The following is a 22,729-nucleotide window of genomic DNA, read 5'->3' on the forward strand; positions in this document are numbered from 1 at the left end:
CTTTGTAGGTATAATAGGTGAAGGTAGTGAAACTATACTGGATCTTACTTAACAGTCTAAACTCACAACTGTATTAACACTACCGAAGCACGTTTTCTTAGTGTTTCACTGGCCGGGCCTAGATGATACTCGTCTAGTGGTCACAAGGCAAATGGACGAGACCTACCAAGGTAGAAAAGCTTCACCTCTCGATAGTAATGACGACCCGAGGAGTATCGTGAATTCTGTTTTATTTCCTGCTTCTTTGGATTCGTCATCTGCTGACGACCCAAACCTCGATCGCATTCTTGACGCCAAGTAACACTGACATCTCGCAGGCCGAGCAGTCTTCAGGGACTGGGAACTTTTTATGGCATTGTCGTGAGGTAGTGTTAATAAAATAGGAGAAATATATGTAACATCATTACAGCTGCTCAAGATTCGGCACACGGTTAGCAAAAAGGCCTAGGGTTGCCAGCCCCAAAATTTCCAGCCAAAGCAAGGAGAAAGACCGGACCACCGTCGGGGTAGAATGCCTTGCTAGAAATGCTGCTAGGTACGTCGTGAACGACGTGTAGGATACCTCCATCGTCGCGGGGTATCTGAGTAGAACGCGCCCCTTACGACGGAAGCTGCGGGAATAAGACAATACCTTCTTTGCAATCGAACTCGTAGGAGAAAGAGTATTCACGCCGCAGGATACTCTCGAGCAGAGTGACTTCACGTCGCCGGAGGGTGAGTCACTCGAGTCGGTGTAGAATGGCGTTTTCGCCGGAAATCATCCGAGTTGTTCAGTAAAGTTCCGGACGTGTGCTGTGACAGGCACGTGTCCAGGATAAGCTGCTCTCGATTCGGCACACAGACGGGCAAAGAAGAGAGGATAAGCATAAGCGGAGCCAAGATCTCAAATCGCTAGAGAAGAGATCTGGTTTATAAAGTTGAAGCGAATAGAGGCGGAGCACATTATATTCGTGATAACCAAGCGAGCCTTGAGTTACGAGTAAAGGCCGGACCTCAAGTCGTTAGAGGAGAGGTCCTCAGTCTTGAATCGTAATAAGAGGCGAGGTATATAAGCTAGAGTTTGACTTGAAAACGAGTTAGCTGATGAGCGCTGAAGCACGGATTTGGTCTTCCATCACGGATACAGACTTTGTTGTAGGTCCTGATAGGAATTATGGCCAGACACCCCAGGTGGACTTTACGGCGTAGCGGCACATAGTATCTATAGTCGAAAAATTTCACCAGAATAGCATAATAGGGGACGCAGTGACTCGCCGTGCCTTGAAATGCAATCCGTTTAAAAGAACTTACCACCTGGGTGATCAACTAAAAAAAGACCGTAGACGACAAGAAGTTTCACGAGATAAGAGCAGTCAGAGGCGTGCTTAAAGCTCAACGAGCAACATGACGAAAATCTTAAGATGAATGCAATGGCTGATTCTGCGGCTTTTGAATTGGGTCAAATATATCAACTTTTACCTGGCGCATTTCTTTTTGGGCCATCATGGAGGCCTTAAGCGATACCTACCCCGGTTTAAGCATATCAGATCGCCATATTACCACGAATGCGTGAATATGTATAGCTCAGTTGACTGACTCCCTCCATTACCAACTTGTGATAGTTGGATTGTTAAAATCAGTAATGAAATTTTGTAAGCACACTCTTTGTGTGATATTTCGTAAGAACAGCGGAATTGACTATCTCTGTCAAAGGCCAACCAAATATTTAAGACTATCCATAGAGTGCTCGGAGCTAAAATTAAATGTAAAATATAATATTATTAGAGGATCTTTAGAGGAGCGTCTTCAATCTGAACTTGTGAAAAGGCTTATGAACGAAATGTAGGAGGTCACTTGGCTTAAACGTCAGGTTTCATCCCATGGGACCATTTTAAGTGACATAGTTTTATGAACACTAAGAAACTAGTAATTAATTAGTTGGTCGGATATTCTAGAGTACCAGAACACTTTTTGAGAGAATTCTTAAGCCATGCAGTTTGCTGAACAAAAAACTCTCAGCTTATGATGCAAGCGCAAGAGTATTCGAGGCACGAATCATCTCACGTAATACACTGTGCATCATAAGCCGAAACTACCGATCGCTTCACGGTGATCGGTAAAAATTACAGAAAACTTTACAGTTTTTGTAAATATTACTGACCTTTCGGTAATACTTACAGATATTTCGGAACGTACCTAATATTCGGTTAAATTACCAGAGTTTTGGTAATAATAACTGTTATTTCGGTACAAAACACCGATTGTTTGGTAAAAATAGCCGGTTGTTCGGTAAATATTTTCCGGAATTTCGGTTATAACTACAGATATTTCGGTAATCTCTACCGGTTGTTCGGTAAATATTACCGAACATTTTTAGTTTTTTCCATAATAAATACCGTCATACTTAAACGCTTTTTGGTGAAAATTAGAGATATTTCGGTAATAACAACAGGTATTTAACAGGGTGTTCGGTATGTTTTACTGAACTGTTATAGTTTTTCGGATGAATATTACCGGTTCTTCGGTAATAAATTACAGGCAGTTGGGTGACTATCTACCAATTGTTCGGTAACACAACGAGCTGTCACATTGATAACTGTCAATATTTTGACAGATGATCTTAGTTATAAACAGCCGAATTTAGCTTATTTTCAAACAAAAAAGGTCCGTAATATTTAACTGCTGTCACCTCTCGGTCATGAAAAAATTACCGAACAGTTGAACGAAATCCACATGTTAGGAATTCGGTAAAATAATTACCGAACCCGGTAATTTCCGTTTACTGTGCAGTAATGTGATCCCCAGTATACTCATCACCAGTGATGGTAAATTTCGCCCGTCACGCTTGGCCCGACTAGTTTTGTTTCATCATACGACTGGCACTGTTCTCAATTGACGGAGCCTCACTACTCGCATGACGGGTAAAGCACGATAACAATCAACATTTCTCCATCATCGACTGGCGAAGCTCCTACACATGGTCAAAATTTCTCCTGAGAGTGACTCCTGAGTGTTCCTCTTCGGTCGTCTTCGGCTTGCTGGCAGGAGCAACAATAATAATAAATGCGTTTCTTTTTCGTCATCGGTCGTTTGAATGCGATTGTTTGACTAGGTTATTATTTTAGCTTCAAATGACTGGGGAATGAATGACTGGCAAACGAAGTGACTGGTCGTTAAGGAACAGTCAATTGAGTTTGACGGACCAAGAGGCTTCACAGTCACAGCTTCACGCCTCATGACGATGACTTTTGCCAAGCCTGGTTCTAGTGACCTGTTTGTAGCTGAGTCTTTCTTGCGGTACCTCTCCAAATTAAGCTCAATCTGCTCTCCCAAAGATGACATACTTATCGGTAATTTCAACATGCGTGGCTTGAAATAGTGCCCTTCCCGTGACAGCTTTTCGTTCCCAGATTCTATGCTCTTCTATTTCTCGGCTCCTTCTAACATCTTTCTAGACTCTGCCAAATCAACAGCTTTGAAAACGAAAACGGCCGTATGCTAGACCCCTGCTTCATAAACGAAGGCTTCAGGAATCCTCCTCTCGTTAAAGTTGATTCTCATCATCCAACTTTAGTGGCCTCACTCGATGTCACTAACATTAACGCCCCCGTAGAGGAAACTGCTTCCTTCTACCAGGACTTCAAAAACGTCGATTACGAAGCTATTTTTCCCGTCCTGGATTCTATCGAATGGGAGAACGAGCTCGATATATCTAATTCCGATGCAGCCTCAGTGACATACTGAACTACATAATCGACCGCCATGTTCCGAAACGTAGTTTACCTTCTAACCCACGAGCTCCCTGGGTCACTAATAAATGCTCTTCGAAACTTCAGCAAGCACAAGTCCCTCTGCACAAAGGAAGAATACCGCAAGCTGAACACGCCATACAAGAAAACAGTAGGCGTTGCTACCAGAACTATGTCCACCAACTACAACGCAATTTTAAGATCAACCCCAGATCTTGCTAGAAGAACGCCAAAAATGAGCGGAAAAAATCCGGGCTTCCGTCGCTATCCACAGCAAACACCGATCCCGAAATATGTAATCTTTTTGCTGAGAAATTTTCTAGCGTTTTCACAACTGGGTCCATTTCCTCAGAGCAACTGGATATGGCTGTGAAAATATTTCACCTCTAGATTCTTCCTTAAAAGGTATTCCCTTCGAAGACGCAGTCATTTTAAAGGCGACAGCAAAGCTAAAAAATTCATCATCTACAGGTCCGGACGGGATACCGCCTATCTTCTTGAAACGTTTCATGCAACAATTGCTGACTCTCATCAGGCAAATTTTTCGAGCTTCGCTGGACTTCGCAATCTTTCCTTTGTTTGGAAAGAAGCTCACATGTTTCCAGTTCACAGAGGAGATAAGAGAGTTGTAAACAACTACCACAGAATATCAGCTTTGTGTTCAATAGCCAAACTGTTCGAACTGGTTGTTCTGAATCCAATTTTTTCGTCCTCAAAGCAATACTTTTCCAAAGATCAGCACGAATTTTTGCCGAAACGAACCACGAAAACAAATTTGCTGACTTTAAATCGTTTGTGCCAGATCGCTTTACCATGAAAACCCAAACTGACGCCATCTATACTTATCCGTCTGTTGCTTTTGATAAAGTAAATCACGATACTGCTATCGCAAAACTCGAACGCTTAGGTTTCTGTGGATCCCTACTGGACTGGTTTCGAAGCTATCTAACGGGACGAAAGTTATGTATGTATGTATGTATGTTGGTTATCCACCATGGGTGCACGGATTCCTATCTAACGGGACGAAAGTTATCAGTGCAAACTGGAAATTACTTTTCAAAACAATTATTTGCTTGTTCAGGTGTAACCGGGGAAGCCACTTGGGACCGCTAATTTTTGTCATCTATTTCAACGATGTACTCACTCTCTTGGACAGCCCTAAACTTGCGTATGACGATGACCTCAAGCTTTTCCACACCATCAATGGCCAAGACGAAATCGATCTCTTACGAAGGCAGTTCAATACTTTTGTTTACTGGTGTGACACCAACTGTCTGTCTCTGAACCGCAGCAAATGTGCGGTCATACGAAACCATCGTCCGGATGGACCACATCAACGATCTGGGCGTTATCCTAGACCATCGGCTGGAGTTCAAGACTCATACATAAACAAATTCGGCACACGGCCTATAAGCACTGACCAAAATTAAGTTGTTTTAGTTCAAAACAGCACTTCAGTGGTGGCAGTCCTCAGCGCAGTTTGGAATGGAATGGAATGGAACTCAACTTTAAGTTCATAGAATCAAACTATGTTTTAAATTTTGGTCGAACTTAATTTTGAGCACCAAAAGAGGAGAGTGTATGCGTGCTGTACATGTCCCCTGATCGCACGCGAGATTTTCTCACTGCATATCCAAAGTGAGCACTGGATTGTATGTTTCCGTAAAAAAATCAGCGTCTTTCTCAAGAAAACGGATTTCGATGTCATCTCTCGTATCCTGGTCACTATCGACTGGGAATCTGCACTCGAATAATTAGATCCCAATGCTGCGGCCGAATCCTTTTCGCATATCTTAAATTACGTTTACGACCGCCACGTGCCAAAGCGCACGACTTCCGAGAACTTACGGACTCCCTGGTCTACGAAAAAACTGCGTCGACTGAAGATGGCGAAGAGATGTGCCCTTAGAAATCACCATAAGCTCACATGCTCCCAAACTAAGGATTTAACACCTACATCGAAGACTGAACTCCGCTTATAAGAAAGCCAGTAAACGTTATTACCATGATTATCTTTTCGGAGTACACCGTAACCTCAAGTCCAACCCAAAATCGTTTTGGAAGCATGTCAGAAGTCAGCGGAATGAACGTGGTACTCCAACTCAAATGTTATTGGATGGAAACACTGATTGATCAGTGATCTCTTTGCTTAAAAGTTCTCGAGTAACTTTGCTACTGCTTTAACATCCACATCCAGAAAATGTGGAAAGTGCTGTCAGGAAAGTTTCGCCACTTGGATTCTGCATAAGCACCATTGTAGATGATGCGATCATATCTAAAAGAAGCGGCAAAGCTCAAAAACTCCCACTCTACAGGCTCGGACGGTATACCATCTACCTTTCTAAAACGATTAATGCCTGTTTTACTGACTTCTGTGAAACTTATCTTTCAAGCTTCTTTGAACAGAGCCGCCTTCCCTTAACTGTGGACGGAAGCTTACATGTTTCCGGTCCATAAAAAGGGGGATCGGAAGGATATCAACAACTATAGAGGAATCTCCGCTTAATGTGCAATGTCCAAACTGTTCGAATTAGTCATCATGAATCCGATTTTCTTGTACTGTAAGCAAAAATTTTCAAGCGTTTAGCATGGATTTATGCCCAAACGCTTCATGACAACTAACCTGGTGACTTTCACCTCAAATGTGCACGAAAGTTTTGCTGCTAAGTCTCAAACCGACGCCATTTATACCGATATGTCAGCAGCATTTGATAAGGTGAACCACGATATTGCCATTGGTAAGCTTAGACGCTTCCGATTCTGTGGACTTTTACTTGGCTGGTCCCGCAGTTACTTAACTGGACGTAAATTGAAAGTTCTCACAGGAGACTCTTTCTCAAGCCAGTTCTCTGCCTCCTCCGGTGTACCCCAAGGTAGTCTTCTAGGACCGATTATCTTCTTAATATTCTTTAACGATGAGCTCTCACTCCTCGACGGCCCGAAACTTTGCTATGCTGATGATCTTAAACTGTTCTATGCCATAACGGTCAGGACGACACTCCTACTACTAAACCAGTTCAATCTTTTCGCACTCTGGTGTTACATCAACTGCTTGCCTTTGAATTGCAGTAAATGTGCAGTCATCAGTTTCTTACGAATACAGTACGAGTATTTCTTAGGAGATGAGTCCATTGCACGGGTGGACCACATCAATGATCTGGGCCCAATACTCAGCCGTAAGCTGAAGTACAAAACACATACGAACTACGTCGTCAGCCAAGGATTTCAAGAACGTGCAAGACCTAATGGGCCTGTACTGCATGATAGTTCGATCCATCCTCGAATACGCATCAGCTGTCTGGTGATCCTACTACCAGAACGGTATCGAGCGGCTCGAGGCTATCCAACGACGCTTCTTGCGTTATGCCCTCAGACACCTAAACAGGCAAGACCCGTTTCACCTGCTGAGCTACGAACATCTATGTCGTCTCATAGACATGGATACACTTCAAACCCGAAGAAATACAACACGAGCCTCTTTCGACGCCGATCTACTGACATCGCGAATCAATTGTCCTACGCTACTGGAAGCTGTTCTTCTCAGAATGAGACCCCATGGACTGAGAAACCAGGATCTTCAACTGTATGATGTCCCCATTCGATTTAACAACTACAGAGCCCATAGTGCTCGGTGTTATGAAAACGTTCAGCCGCTTTTCCGAGCTCTTCGACTTCCGACGTTTCTTTTCGAACGTATCCGGGCCGAACAAATCCGCCCTTTTTTACCCAAAAAGCTGGCAATATGCAGGTATCGCAATTCAAAATTTTTAACTCAAATACTGGAAAATATCCATGTAAATCCCTCGATTATTTCTTATCATAATTCAAGAGAAAAGTTGATTGGTCGTTTGGTGTCATTTTTGAGCTGACTGATACACTTCCGAAGATTTGTGTATGTTTCAACCAGCATTAGAGTTTTGGTCATGTCTTAAAACAAAAGAATTCTTAAGGTTGAACCCAATAGTTATACCGGTGAGGAGATATTCTACAGGTAGCTATATTTTCTGTGTGAGACACACAAACAAAAATTGGCCCTTCGAACCGGATTCTGCTCATGCACTATGGCTAACGTCGAACAAAATAGTCTTAAAGTGAATTCTCACGTTATTTTTTGAAAATCGAGAAATCGAGGTGGAAAATAAAGCCTATGGCGTCATATTCCAATACATTTTTGTTAATAAATTTCCTGTTATAATATCCGAGCGATGACGAAGATAGCAAAATCTTCCCGTATTTTTTGGATAACGTTAAGCCCATCAGTTTTCTAATGGATTGCCAATTTGCTGCCAAATAGGCCAAATGTCTTTCAATGTCAAAAATGGATGGATGGAGATTCCTCATGCAGTTAAATCCTATACTGCCTTTCCGGCTCAGTGTTTTGATTTCATCTGATCTAGACCGTCCGAAAGAGATTTACTCGTTCGTATGAAAGACTATTTTGACCGTGTTCAATTAAAAAATAATCTTTCTACTCACACTACTGTTCAGGTACTGGCTACTCCGGCAAACTGTCCCCAGCGAGTCCATCCAGAGGCGCATATCCTGATGGGAGTCGGCCTGCAGCAGCAGTTCCCTCTCGTAGCCCTTATAGGGTACCGAAGATGACGGCCCACTACTTCCCCCCAAACCAACTGCCCCCGCCGATTGCGTATGATGTACCGCCAGATGCTGATGCGATTGGGCCAAGTGCTGGTGCTGTTGAATCCCTGAAGATCCCTGACCGGCAATCGGCTGCGGATAGGACACCGTCGACAGTTTGAAAACATTCTTCCGCTTGGTGTAGTTTCCCTCGGCCACGTGGAAGTTGGTGAGATCGATTATCCCCGAAGGTTCCGGACTCTGTAAAAAAATTGAAGAACAAAATCTTGATTAGAATCTGTTTTAAATTTTTAAAGTTTACACAAATTGGAGCAACATTAAAAAAATTTGTAGAAAAGAAAAAAAAAAGAGCTAACAACCCAGGATCCTGTCGAGTTCCAACGCCGAAGCCGGAACTTTTTGAACCCGTGGGACACCTTGACCCAGTTGAAGAGCCGGCCACTTTGGGCATGTCGAACGGCGGCGTACTCCGGATCGTTGTAGTACGAGAGCTTGCGCTCCAGACTTTGGTGAGACATCATGGTTTGTTGTTTTTTTTTAAATTCGTTTGTTGATTTTTGGATTTGGATATATCACACTCGGTTACAAGATTTCGATGATCGAATTTTTCTTAATTTTTGGTTTTTTGGTAACGATGTTTAGATTTTTTTCTTCTTTTATTTGGTAACGATTGGAACGAGAGATCACTGGTTTTGGTTCTACTTCCTTTTAGTGGAATCACTTGATTCTTCAATCCCGGTTTTTGCCACTAGCTCCGGGATTCAGCTTTTTCGGCAGTGTCATTAGACTGTCTTTTTCACTCATTTTGATAATATTTTTCTTTTTCTCAGCTACTGTGGGACGACTGAATCAACTTTACAGCAGAAATGGTTAATTAGATGTGTAGCAGATAGGAAACTACTCGCAGATAGCACGGAGATTACTCCCGAGAAGAATACCCGATAAGGCTACTGAAGACGACTTGTACTATTCATTTATATAACAAAATCTAAACAACGCTACAAAATCTTTCATCCGTTGGTAAACAGATCTACATAGCGAAAGTATTTGATCGTTGTAGCTAGGTCCCATTCATAAAGTGCAATAAAATGCATCCTTTACTTTGTATCACAACACAAGCTCGCCGGTAGAAATTTTATTTTTTTTAATTAAAAAAAACAAAATGGCTTTATCAAAACTAAGACACGACTGCCACAAGGATGGTAAAGTGTTATTAAGAAAATCTTAAAAAAATCTTTATCAAAACTATGGTAGATAAGTAATGGCTTAAAAAAAATCTTTTGGGTGGACACCAATCAAGATAATTTTTGTACAATGAACAGCAGTTATCGAACTTTTTTTCGAAAAATGTTTGAAATTCTAGAAGAAGACCTGAAAATTTATTCTACTTGCGTTTTTAGAGATCTTTGAAGGAAAAAGCCATAGTAAAATAAATTCAAATTCATCGAGATTTTTCACCTTTTGTTAACATTTTTTTCTTATAACAAGACATCAAAGATTCATCTGGCATCTCGATTCGAGCATTGTTTGATTTTAGGCCTTAGCATAGTCAATTGTAAAATGTTCAATTAACTCTCAGTCTAGTAAATTCAATCTTTTTTTTATAATAAATTGACAGATTTTACAATATTAACAAAAACGAAACAATTGACAAAAATGATAAAATTGTCATAAAACACCAAATTAACAAAATTGTGAAAAAAGACTGAATCGACCAAATAAACAAAAATCTAACAAACGACAAAATCCACAAAAAACACAAAATTGACGAAATTGACTGAATTATAACAATGCAATTTTTTTTTTAAATTTAACCAAACCGTAAAAATTGGCAAAATGGACAAAAATGTCAAAAATGATAAAATTTACAAATTTGACGGAATTGAAAAATTTTACAAAAATTACCAATGGGTAGAATTGAGGAAAATCAGAAAATTGATTTAAAAAATTGTCAAACTTTTAAAAATTGAAATACTTAAAAACAATTACAAAATAGACAATAACGACAAGAATGACAAAAATTGGCAAAAATAACAAAAATGACAGAAATTTCAAAAAAAGCAGAAATGATAAAAATGGAAAAAATGGCAAAAAAGGCTTAAATGAAAAAAATAATAAAAATGACCAAAAACGACAAAAATGCACAAAGTCGCAAAAATGACAAATATGGGCAAAAATGACAAAAACGGCAAAAATGCCGAAAAATTATAAAAATGACAAAAATGTCAAAATTGACAAAAATGTCGAAAATGACAAAAATTACAAAAATTAAAAAAAAAACAAAAATGATAAAAATTTCTAAATCGACAAAAATGCCCAAAGTCACAAAAATGCAAAAGTGTCAAAAATGCCGAAAAATTATAAAAATGACAAAAATGTCAAATTGACAGAAATGCAAAAAATAACAAAAATGACAAAAATGCGAAGTGATGAAAATGACAAAAATTACAGAAATGATAAAAAAAACAAAAATGATAAAAATGGGAAAAATGACAAAAATAACGAAATGGACAAAAATGCCCAAAGCCACAAAAATCAAAGAAATGGGCAAAAATGACAAAAATGGCAGGAATGCCAAAAAATAAAAAAAATGTCAAAATTGACAAAAATAAAAAAAATTACAAAAATGACAAACATAACAAACATGACAAAAATGTTAAAAATATAAAAAAATTACAAAAAACGAAAAATTTGACAAAAATGACAAAAATGCAAAAATGACAAAAATGGAAAAAATGACTAAAATTACCAAAATGACAAAAATGACGAAAATGATAAATTTAACAAGTTTAACAAAAATGACAAAAATGAAAAAAAATGACCAAAATGACAAAATTGACAAAATCAACCAAATTGACAAATTGATAAAATTGACAAAATTTTCAAAAAAAAAAAAAAATAGAAAATACGAGAAATTTGATCAAAATGACAAAACTGACGACGAAAATGACAAAAATGAAAAATGACAAAAATGAAAAAATTAAGAAAATGACAAAAAATGATAATTTTAACAAGTTTAATAAAAATTCAAAATTTACCAATTCCACAAAAATGACAAAATGAGTATATTTAAAGAAAATTGAAAAACTGATTAAAAAAATTGTCAAAAATTTAAATAATTGACAAAAATTATAATGCTGACTTAAATAAAAATGTACAATAATAACAAAAATGACAAAAATGACAGAAATGTCAAAAATCACAAAAATGAACAAAATGACAAAAAAGACAAAATTGAAAAAATTGACAAAAATAAAAAAAAATAACAAAAATGACAGATGAGACAAAAATGTCAAAAATCTGAAAAATGACAAAAATATTAAAAGCGACAAAAATTACAAAAATAGCAAAAACTACAGAAATGACAAAAAGACAAAATTGATAAAATTGATAAAAATGACAAAATTGACAATAAACAAATTGACAAAATGACAAATATGAAAAAAAATATGACGAAAATGACAAAAATGACAAAAATAAGAAAATTGACTAAATTGACAAATTTGGCGAAATTTTCAAAAATGACAAAACTGACAAAAATGATAAAAATGACAAAAATGATCAAAATAACGAAATCGATTAAATGACAAAAATTACAAAAATGATAAAAATGACAATAACGGGAAAATTCACCTTAGTCATTTATGTCAATCATGTTTGTTTTCTCAGTTTTACCAATGTTGTCAATTTTGTTAATTTTGTTGGTTTTGTCAAATTAGTTTTTTTTTCAATGTTGTTAGTTTTTTCAGTTTTGTACTTTTTCATTTATTTTTTCAACTTTGTAAATTTGGCTGTTTTAATTTTTTTTTTTGCATGCTGTCATTTTCGTTAATTTTGCCAAATTTTTCAATTAAAATCTTTTTTAAAATTTGGTTAATCCAGTCAACGTCGTCATTTTTGTCAATTTCGTCAATATTATCATTCATGTGAATTTTGTTTATTTGAAATTGTATCATTTTTGTTAATTTTGTTATTTTATATCTTGTATGTCAATTCTATAAATTTTCCGAATTTTTGTCAGTTTTGCTTATCCATTCAATTTTAGTTGTTTTGATTTAAATTTTCCCAAATCTGTCAATTTAAACAAAACATCATGCAATGTTCAAAAGTGATAAGATGAAAATAAAAATATAAAATTGGCAAAATTGTCAATAATAATTAAATTGGAAAAACTAAAAAAATTGACAACTTAACTAAATTGCCAAATTGCCAAAACGACGAAATCGAAATTTTTGACAAAATTTTCAAAATTGACATAATTATCAAAATTTTAAACATCAATTGTTTATTCGATCGATGATTGAATCTTACTTTACCGCATCGTATTTTACTCCAACGAGGGTGGTTTTACCTAATTATGTTTTCAATTTACTCAATATTTTAACTGCAGAGGTCAATCCGGACAAACGTTGAATTATTTGAAACACATGGTTGGGCATCTTTTTTTTTTCAATTGTATTCTTAATTTATATTTCAATTTTTGGCTTTTTACGGTCTAAGATCTCAATCAAACAACTTTCATTTGAAATACCCGACGTTTCGACCATTTTTTGTGGTCTTTCTCAAGGGAAATATATGTCTGCTGGTGGAGACGTCAAGTATTTAAAAAAAACTTGTTTGATTGAGATCTAAGACCGTGAAAAGCCAAAAATTAAAATTAAAAAACATCTTCCCAGTCAAAGACATAAACCTAACCTTAAAAATGTTTTCTTAATTTTTATTTTTAAGTTATTATATACTGCAACTCCAAAAAGAGTTCGTTGAGATTATGTATGTATGTTGCAAATCCACCATGGGTGCACGGATTCACCGCAGTTTTGCCTAAGTATGTGCTCATTAACATTCTTTAGATATTAAAGTTCGGCAAATCTCCAATGTCGCGAACATCATACCCGGTACCATGGCTTCGTGTGAGCTGATGTGTAGTGAATGTATTACGTTTCTCTGTCAGTATATTTTGGGTGAACGAATCCATCAGGTACACAACCAGTTGAAAACGGATAACATTTTTAGTGTTATTCATTTACTACAGGTATTCCGGCATCCGTGTATATACCTGGCTGATTGGCAACTGATTGAACGTTCGTTATTATGCAATTATCAAACGACAATTAAAACATCTTACCTACCCATTATAACTGGGATTTGAATCTAAAACCTACCAAATTGTTTCGAGCTCAGTACCCTGACTCTCCACACCTATTCAATGGCCTTCTTACCACTGTGTGCCTCGCATTTTTGTTTTTTTTTTTTTAAATTTCTCATCCCGACTTCAAAAGGCATTTTTTTATTATAATTATCACTTCCGTTGTACAACGCATTCACTTTCAAACACCAATCTTTCGTAGCCGGGACTTCCGAGAGAATATTTAAAGGTTTCAATCACGTCCCGGCGGCACTGATTCTACTATTTAGAAAAATATTTTCCTCAGATTGAAAACACCAACATTTTATCCACCCATAGATTTTTTTTGGAAAAACTGTAAAAAAAAAAAGAGTTCGTTGAGATTATATTTATTTAAAAAAACATTGAAACGGATCATACAGGATATTCCAGAATCCAGTAATTTAAAATCACCAATAATAGTTGCAAATAAAGTTATTTATATGAAAATCATGATAATTTTAAAATTCTTTTATGCTATGAACAATTTTTAATTTTAAATATTTTTAAATAAATTTGGATTTGGGCTGCGATAGAAATTCTTTAATCATAATTTGATGATTCAGAATTCAAAAAACTATCATTTCTGTATGATTTTGTATAATTTGATTTCGCATACAGACGGTAAGAAAGTCTACAATCCACTGTCAAGTGTATTGAACCAGGTTTTCTATTCAAGTAATTCTACACGGAAAATAATAGAAAGGTAAAATTTACCAAGATACAAAGTTGAATTCTCGAGAAATCCAAAAAGGTAACTTTTGCCTCGTCGAGGTGAAATTCACCTCACATCGAGGTAAAGTTTACCTGAATCGAGCTGACAAAAAAGGTAGAATTCATCTAGAAAAAAGGTAAATCCTAAAAAAGGTAAAGCTTACCTCGTAGCAAGATGAAGTTCACTTCAATTGAGCAGAATAAAAAGGTACAATTCACCGAGAAAAAAAGTAAATCCAAAAAAGGTACTTTCTACCTCTTCGGGGGAAAACTTACCTCGCAGCGAGGTAAAACTGACCTGGATTGAGCTTAACAAATCTGTACAATCCCCCTAGCAAACGGAAACTATTTCCTGAAACTGTTTATTGAGGTTGGGCTGTTGTGTCATTGAGGAACAAGTTTTGCATTCGTGCGCAAAATGTGAAAACCGAAACAGAACGGTAAATTTTGTTTACCTAGTTTTACTAGTTTTCATAAACTTTGCTTCCATTACAGATGGGACCAGTGAGCTTCGACGTGTTTTCCACGTCATTTCGGAACAGCTCTTACGGTTAATATTCTCCCAGAGCTGGCCGGACGAGTCAAACGGAGAAGAGAATGAATGTGCTAACCTATTTAATTAAAAATCAAATCTTGAATGAATTTGCGTCTTTTTTTAGTTATTTGGTGACAATCCAGAACAGAATCTTTTTAGTTAGTATATAAGAAACCGGTAGAATGTACCTTTTTGGCCAGTGAATTCCAAAAGGATAAAATTAACCTGTTTGCTAGGTAAATAAAAAAAAGATAAAATTCACCTTTTTGCTAGGGGTATGAAAAAAAAGGTAAAATTCACCTTTTTCCTAAGTGAAAAACAGGTAAAATTCACCTTTTTGCTAGATGAATGAAAACAAACGTTAAATTTAACATTAAATTCTCGGTAAATTTTCCTTTTTTTTTATTTCCCGTGTCATATTTTTAGATCAAATTAGACCTATCACGTAAAGTATACCTTTTTTTTAACTAAATATTCTATTTTATTTTCGTTCAACTGTTAGCTTTTTTATAAAATGTCTAATAAAGTTATTTTATTAAGCACTTGAGCACTCAACTTGAAATTCTGTTAACCGACTATAATTTTTTTAAAAGCCACATTATTCTTACTAGAGCATCGTTGAAATATGATTAACTTGCAGAAGGATATGCAGAAAAAAAAAATGAGAAAAAAATATATTACATAAGTAAAAAATAAAATAAAAGTTGAATTCGGCAACACTGAAGAGAAATTAAATGAATGAAAATTTCTATGGCAATGTTTTATTGTTATTTTGGCAACACTAGGTAAAACAAACAAAACAAAGTCAGCCATTGATCTAATTTTGTGAGCGACAGATGTGTCTGAGTGAATCTCTGAATTCAGATTCATAGGATTCGTTAAATCACAACGATGGTGTGGTTGGTAGAATAAGCACAAGAAGCGCAGATTTTTTAAAGCTGCTGCAACGATTGTTTGTTTATGATTAGGCCACCGGTGAAAAGACGAATAGGATCAAGTAGCGCAGGTTTTTGAGGCTGCTGCTACGATTTTTTTTTTCATGATTCGGTCACCGGTGGAAAGATGGATGGGCTCAGAAAGCGTAGATTTTTAAGCTGCTGCTGCTACGATTAATTGTTTCTGATACGGCCACCGGCAAAAAGACGAATTGGCTCAGGGAGCGCAGATTTCTAAGGCTGTTGCCACAATTGTTTGTTTATGATTCGACCATCGGTGAAAAGACGGCTTGGCAAAGGGAGCGCAGATTTGTAAAGCCGAGTTTATGATTAGGCTACCGGTAAAAAGACGGATTGGCTCAGGGAGAGTAGATTTTTTAGGCTACTGCTACGATTGTTTGTTAATGTTTGTTAAACAAAGAAAAAGTGACTAGAAAAGAACAGATCCTAATGGCTGTTGCTAAGAATGATTTTCGTGTTGTCCCTGCTCTGGTAAACAAAAACAGAGCGGCTGGAAAAGCACAGAATGGAAAGGCTGTTGCTAAGAATAATTTCGGATTTTTCCGGCTCTGGTAAACAAAGACAGAGTTGCAGAAAAAGTACAGGTTTGAAAGGTTTTTGTTAAAAATGGGCTGTAGAATTAAGGTCGAAGGATATTTGGGTAAATCAACAACAGTTTTGGCTAAGAATGGAATGTAAAATTAAGATAAAGTGTATTAGAAAAAATTGGCTCAGAGAGCGTAGGTTTGTAGGCTGCTGCAAAGTTTGTTTGCTTATGATTCGGCCAACGGTAAAAAGACGGATTGGCTCAGGGAGCGTAGATTTTTAAGGCTACTGTCATGATTGTTTGTTTATGATTAGGCCAACGGTGAAAAGACGGATTGGCAAAGGGAGCACAGATTTGTATAGCTGCTAATACGATTGTTTGTTTATGATTTGGTTACCGGTGAAAGACGGATTGACTCACAGAAGCGCAGATTTTTAAGGCAGCTGCCACGATTGTTTTTTTTTATGATTAGGCCAACGGTGAAACGACGGCATAGCAAAGAGAGCGCAGATTTGTAAAGCTGCTGCTACGATTGTTTGTTCATGATTAGGCCACCGGTAAAAAGACGGATTGACTCAGGGAGCGCAGATTTTAAGGCTGCTGCTATGATTGTTTGTTTCTGATATGGCCTCCGATAAAAAGATGGATTGGCTCAGAGAGTGCAAATTTTAAGGCTGCTGCCACGATTGTTTGTTGATGATGAAAAGATGCATTAAAAAAGCTAGCGCAGATTCATAAAGCTGCAGATACGATTGTTTGTTTCTGATTCGGCCCCCGGTAAAAAGACGGATTGGCTCAGGGATCGCAGATTTTTAAGGCTGCTGCCACGATTGTTTGCTTATGATTAGGCCACCGGTAAAAAGACGGATTGGCTCAGGAAATTGGCTCTAAAATCATTTGCAGACTTGGTTCCATAGAAGAAACAAAAATGATCTTGATTTTTCAGTACAAAATATTGAACTTTCCAAACAAACATTAAAGTTCAAATTCACCCATGTAAACGTTACTTAAAAATTCTGCAAAAAATCAAGGATCAGTTTTGAGCCTAAACGTAGTTTTATGGCCCAAGGGTTTGAGAAATTCGAAAATGACTCTAAATCAACTCAGTCTAGCGTCTGAGTGAATCTCTGAATAGAGATTCATGAGAATCGTAAAATCACGACATTGCAGTCATAGAAAATTGGTACATTTTTCAATAAAATGCATAACTGATGAAGGTATATATAAATGTGTCTCCAGAAACAATTCCGACTAGAATCTTCCAAGATTTCCGTACCAGATAGCGAAGTCGTGCGAAGCATTTAAAAATTAGCTGAGTAGCAAGTATTGATAAATTTTCAAGTTTAAGTCTCTGAACACCTCGCTTAGTAGCTCATTTAATACGAATTAAGGGTGGGCAATCGGCACGAGGTAAGGTGCCTAAAAAATTTTAATTTCTCAAAACCACCGTTGAATGCTAATTACAAATCGGCGCGGCTCAGCCAAGGGATTCGAGGAGCTCAACGAGCTGGAAAAGCTCAAAGGCGGGGTGTCATATTTGTCTAACAACCTCAAACAACTTGCGCTGGTACTTGCGCACACACTTTTAGACGGTGCGCGCATTTTGATTGTGTGACGAGCCAATCGTTGCACGCTTTATCGATGGAATGCTTGGAAAAAATTTCGAGCTTAGGGGGTGTAAATATTGAACAGAAAAAAAACTTAAGGGACACCAATCGTCGATTCGTTCACATTTATGAATAAGGTAACAACAATGTTGAAATGAAATATGAAACGAATCGACAAAAACTATTTCATTTGGTTGTCATTTTTGTTCGACAGCTTCCTACTACTGCACACTAAAAAGCGAAACCACATAAACAGGTGAAGGTGACCTAACAAATGAAAGTGATTTTAAGGTTTTAATTTTTTTTCTAATGGTCAGGTGTTGTGGAAAGCGATCGATGAAGACGAACTGTCTGTCTCGACGACCTAGTGACTTAAAATAACACCAGCATTTCAGTCTTCAGCCTTCCCCTCAAACTTCCACCACTCTTTTCAAGATTGGTTCAGTTCCAGGGAAGTTGCACACAGCGCAAATATTCATTATCGTAATTTACCCACTTCCGTTTTTGAAGTTCGAGCTCTTGGAAGGAACGAACGCGTATGGAACTTCGAGATAGCGCATAAAGCTTTTAACTTGGACTGAACGTTAAGCGTTTCAAAACACTTGCAAGCTGTGGATAATTGTTAATGTTGTTTTGGTTTAAATTTTTTTTTCGATTGGCGATCTGTTGCCTGCCAGGAAAGATAGAATGAAAAATTTATGAGAAAATATTTACATATTTCAAGTCCCGATTCATAATACAATCCAATTGTAAAAAAATTTAAAAAAAACTTCTGAATCAAGAAGATTATTTAAACTAATCGAAATGCATTACACGTTTCAGAGTATGAAAATGTTTGCATAATCACCTCTGTGAACTAATTCTAAATTCTACCCACAATCGACTGAGGATGGCCGAGAATTCTTGATTCTAATCCGTCTTTTTTTCATTCAAACCGATCGGACAAGCTTTCAGCAGAAAGTGAAATCAAGAATGTGGAGGAGTGATTTGTTTTTGTGCCAATCCAGTTTGTAAATCAATCTCTGTTATTTGTTGGGCATTTTTCAATTGAGCAAAATTTTTATCTGAATTCTAAATCAAAGTCTAAATTTAGATATTTCATCTACATAATTTCAAACAAAAATCCGGAATTTCATTTCAGATTGATGTTAATTTTCAATTCTGATTTCTAATATTGATTTCTCAGTTCAAATATTTAAAATCAATTCTGTGTTAAAAATAACCAAAATTTTGAATGAAAATAATGCAGATCACCGAGCAATCTGTGTACGATCGTAACAACGCGGTGATCTTCATCTCGATTGATTCAGGAAGAAAAGCCAACCATCAAATGTTCAGCCTCCGATCGTTTCTACCGCGATTTTTGGGTCCATTATCTGGTTTGGCCCCTCGAAGATACACACCACCATTTGATGATGATAGCGATGATGTGATTAATTTCTTCGATTACATGCATGTTTACCTATGAACGAACATGTGTGAGTCTTGTTGCATCCTTAGATAACAACCAACAATCGATTCTCGCACTCGCAATCGAGACTCGTTCAGACATTAGGTTATTATGAGATTGGATGCAGAAATGGAAATGACCAAATAAAGAGCACAAATTAAAATCGTATGAGGAAAAGGAAAACAAAAATGATCACGAATGTGTTCAATTGAGTTGCGTTGGTTATATTTAGGGGTACATTAAAAATTCACTTTTGCACCATCTTTATTTTGGGTTTTTTTCTTCACATTCGGTGAAGCTTACCTTAGCGATGATCTAATGAGCGGTGGTAACAATTTCGACAAAATTGATAGCCGTTTATTGATTGACGATCCAGCCGGCTTAACTCACTCACTCAACAACAACAACAACTGGGTTATCTTCTTGTTATGCATTTTCTTTAAGAAGACAACACAAAAAAAAGAAAACAATTAAGGTTAAGCAATCAGCAAAAGTTATGTGTGTGGTAAGAAGAGTACCAGAAGATTTCTCATACTTTTTGAGAGAAAAAAAGAACAATTCATCGATTTCATTTTCGTGTGTATTTTTTCATACACATTTTGAAAGAACTATTACAAGTACCTTATAAAACTTTTGAGGTTTGATCAGACTTTGACAAGATCAGAGTCAAGAACTTATTTTCACAAAATATTATTTTCTGCGTAGGATAAAGTGTCATCCGCATACATCAAACGGTCATATGCAAAATTGGGATCAATTACAAAAGGTTTTTTTATTCTAAAAATACTTGATTTAATACACTTGACGGTGGATTGTTGACTTTCCTTCAGCCTGTCAATTATATCTCCTGAATATCCTGTAATCCTATATCCTGGAATATCCTGCTCGAACCCGTTTCTATAAAAAAAATTGAAATAAGTATAATCTTCATGAAATCTTTTTGGAGTTACAGCATATGGTAACTTGAAAATTAGAAATAAGAATAAAATTTAAAAAAAATGATGTGACTCATGTGTTTCAAATAATAAAGCGTTTGTTCGATTTGATCTCTAAAGTAAAGAAGTCGAGTATATTAAAATCATAATTGAGTAAAATTACAATCGCCGGAGTAAATTACAATTTCGATGCTTTGGCATTTTTGTCATTTTTTTAACTTTTGCCAATTTAACTTTTATGGACAACTTTGATAAATTTTAAATATTTTTTTTTCAATTTTATAATTTTTGTAAATTGTAAGATTTTTTTTTTAAATTTGACAAGTTTTGAAGAATTAAAAAAAAATACAAAATAAGCGAACCTGGCGAAAAATCGAAAAATTTACATAATTGAGAAATAAGATAAAAAATTACAAAATAAAAATAAATTATAAAATAAACCAAATTACCAAAATCAACTGCAATGACAAAACTAACGAAATTGACAAAATTTACGACCATATTGACAAAATTAAAAAATTCGTAAAATTAACAGAATTGATAAGAATGACAAAATTGACAAAAGACAAAAAAAGTTCAAGTTGTTGACAAAACTTACAAAAGAACCACAAATGACAAAAATTACAGAAATGATAAAAATGACAAAAATGACCATAATGACCAAAACAACCAAAACTACCAAAATGTCAAAAATGATAAAAACTACAAAAATTGCTAAAATGACTGAAGTGACAAAAATGACAAAAATGAAAAACATGACAAAAATGAAAAAAATGACAAAAATTACAAAAAATTACAAAAACGACAAAATGACAAAAATGACGAAAACGACAAAAATGACAAAAATGGCAAAAATGACAAAAATAACAAAAATGACAAAAATGACAAAAATGGCAAAAATGACAAAAATGACGAAAATGACAAAAATGACAAAAATGACAAAAATGACAAAAATGACATAAACGACAAAAATGACAAAAATGACAAAAATGACAAAAATGACAAAAATGACAAAAATGACAAAAATGACAAAAATGACAAAAATGACAAAACTGACAAAAATGACAAAAATGACAAAAATGACAAAAATGACAAAAATGACAAAAATGACAAAAATGACAAAAATGACAAAAATGACAAAAATGACAAAAATGACAAAAATGACAAAAATGACAAAAATGACAAAAATGACAAAAATGACAAAAATGACAAAAATGACAAAAACGACAAAAATGACAAAAATGACAAAAAATGACAAAAATGACAAAAATGACAAAAATTAAAAAAAGGCAAAATTGACAAAAATGACAAAAATTACAAAAATTACAAAAATTACAAAAATGATAAATATGACAAAAATGACAAAAATGACATAAATGACAAAAATGACAAAAATAACAAACATGACAAAAATGACAAAAATGATAAATATGACAAAAATGACAAAAATGACAAAATTGACAAAAATTACAAAAATTACAAAAATTACAATAATGACAATAATGACAAAAATGACAAAAATGACAAAAATGACAAAAATGACAAAAACGACAAAAAAGACAAAAATGACAAAAATGACAAAAATGACAAAAATGACAAAAATGACCAAAATGACAAAAACGACAAAAATGACAAAAATGACAAAAATGACAAAAACGACAAAAAAGACAAAAATGACAAAAATGACAATAATGACCAAAATGACAAAAATGACAAAAATGACAAAAATGACAAAAATGACAAAAATGACCAAAATGACAAAAACGACAAAAATGACAAAAATGACAAAAATGACAAAATTTCTTGTCATTTTTGTTATTTTTTGTCATTTTTGTTAATATTGTCATTTTTGTTATTTCGGTCATTTTAGTCATTTAAGTCATTCCGGTAATTTTAGTCGTTTCTGGCAGTTTTGTCGTATTTGATTTTTTTTTTATAATTTTTATATTTTTTTGTCATTTTGCCGTTTTTATCATTTTTGTCGATTATCCATTTTTATTATGTTTGGGATTTTAGTAATTTTTCGTCATTTTTGTCATTTTTGTCATTTATGTCATTCTTGTCATTTTTGTCATTTTTGTCATTTTTGTCATTTTTGTCATTATTGTCATTATTGTAATTTTTGTAATTTTTGTAATTTTTGTCAATTTTGTCATTTTTGTCATTTTTGTCATTTTTGTCATTTTTGTCATTTTTGTCATTTTTGTCATATTTATCATTTTTGTCATTTTTGTCATGTTTGTTATTTTTGTCATTTTTGTCATTTATGTCATTTTTGTCATTTTTGTCATTTTTGTTATTTTTGTTATTTTTGTTATTTTTGTCATTTTGGTCATTTTTGTCAATTTTGTCAATTTTGCCTTTTTTTAATTTTTGTCATTTTTGTCATTTTTTGTCATTTTTGTCATTTTTGTCATTTTTGTCATTTTTGTCATTTTTGTCATTTTTGTCATTTTTGTCATTTTTGTCATTTTTGTCATTTTTGTCATTTTTGTCATTTTTGTCATTTTTGTCA

The 22,729-nt window shown here is 35.3% G+C and overlaps 1 protein-coding gene across 7 annotated transcripts in view; it reads right to left on the reverse strand.

Moving 5' to 3' along the window:
• Positions 1 to 22,729, reverse strand: part of LOC129741867 (uncharacterized) — a 544,810-nt gene that overhangs the window by 14,108 nt on the left and 507,973 nt on the right. For all 7 annotated transcript variants that reach the window (XM_055733697.1, XM_055733690.1, XM_055733681.1 and 4 more), the window contains one exon: positions 8,205 to 8,567. In XM_055733697.1, the coding sequence (XP_055589672.1) occupies positions 8,205 to 8,567 (363 nt within the window). The remainder of the gene's footprint in view (positions 1 to 8,204; positions 8,568 to 22,729) is intronic.

Source organism: Uranotaenia lowii, chromosome 1 (assembly GCF_029784155.1).
Source record: "Uranotaenia lowii strain MFRU-FL chromosome 1, ASM2978415v1, whole genome shotgun sequence".
NCBI classification, from domain to species: domain Eukaryota; kingdom Metazoa; phylum Arthropoda; class Insecta; order Diptera; family Culicidae; genus Uranotaenia; species Uranotaenia lowii.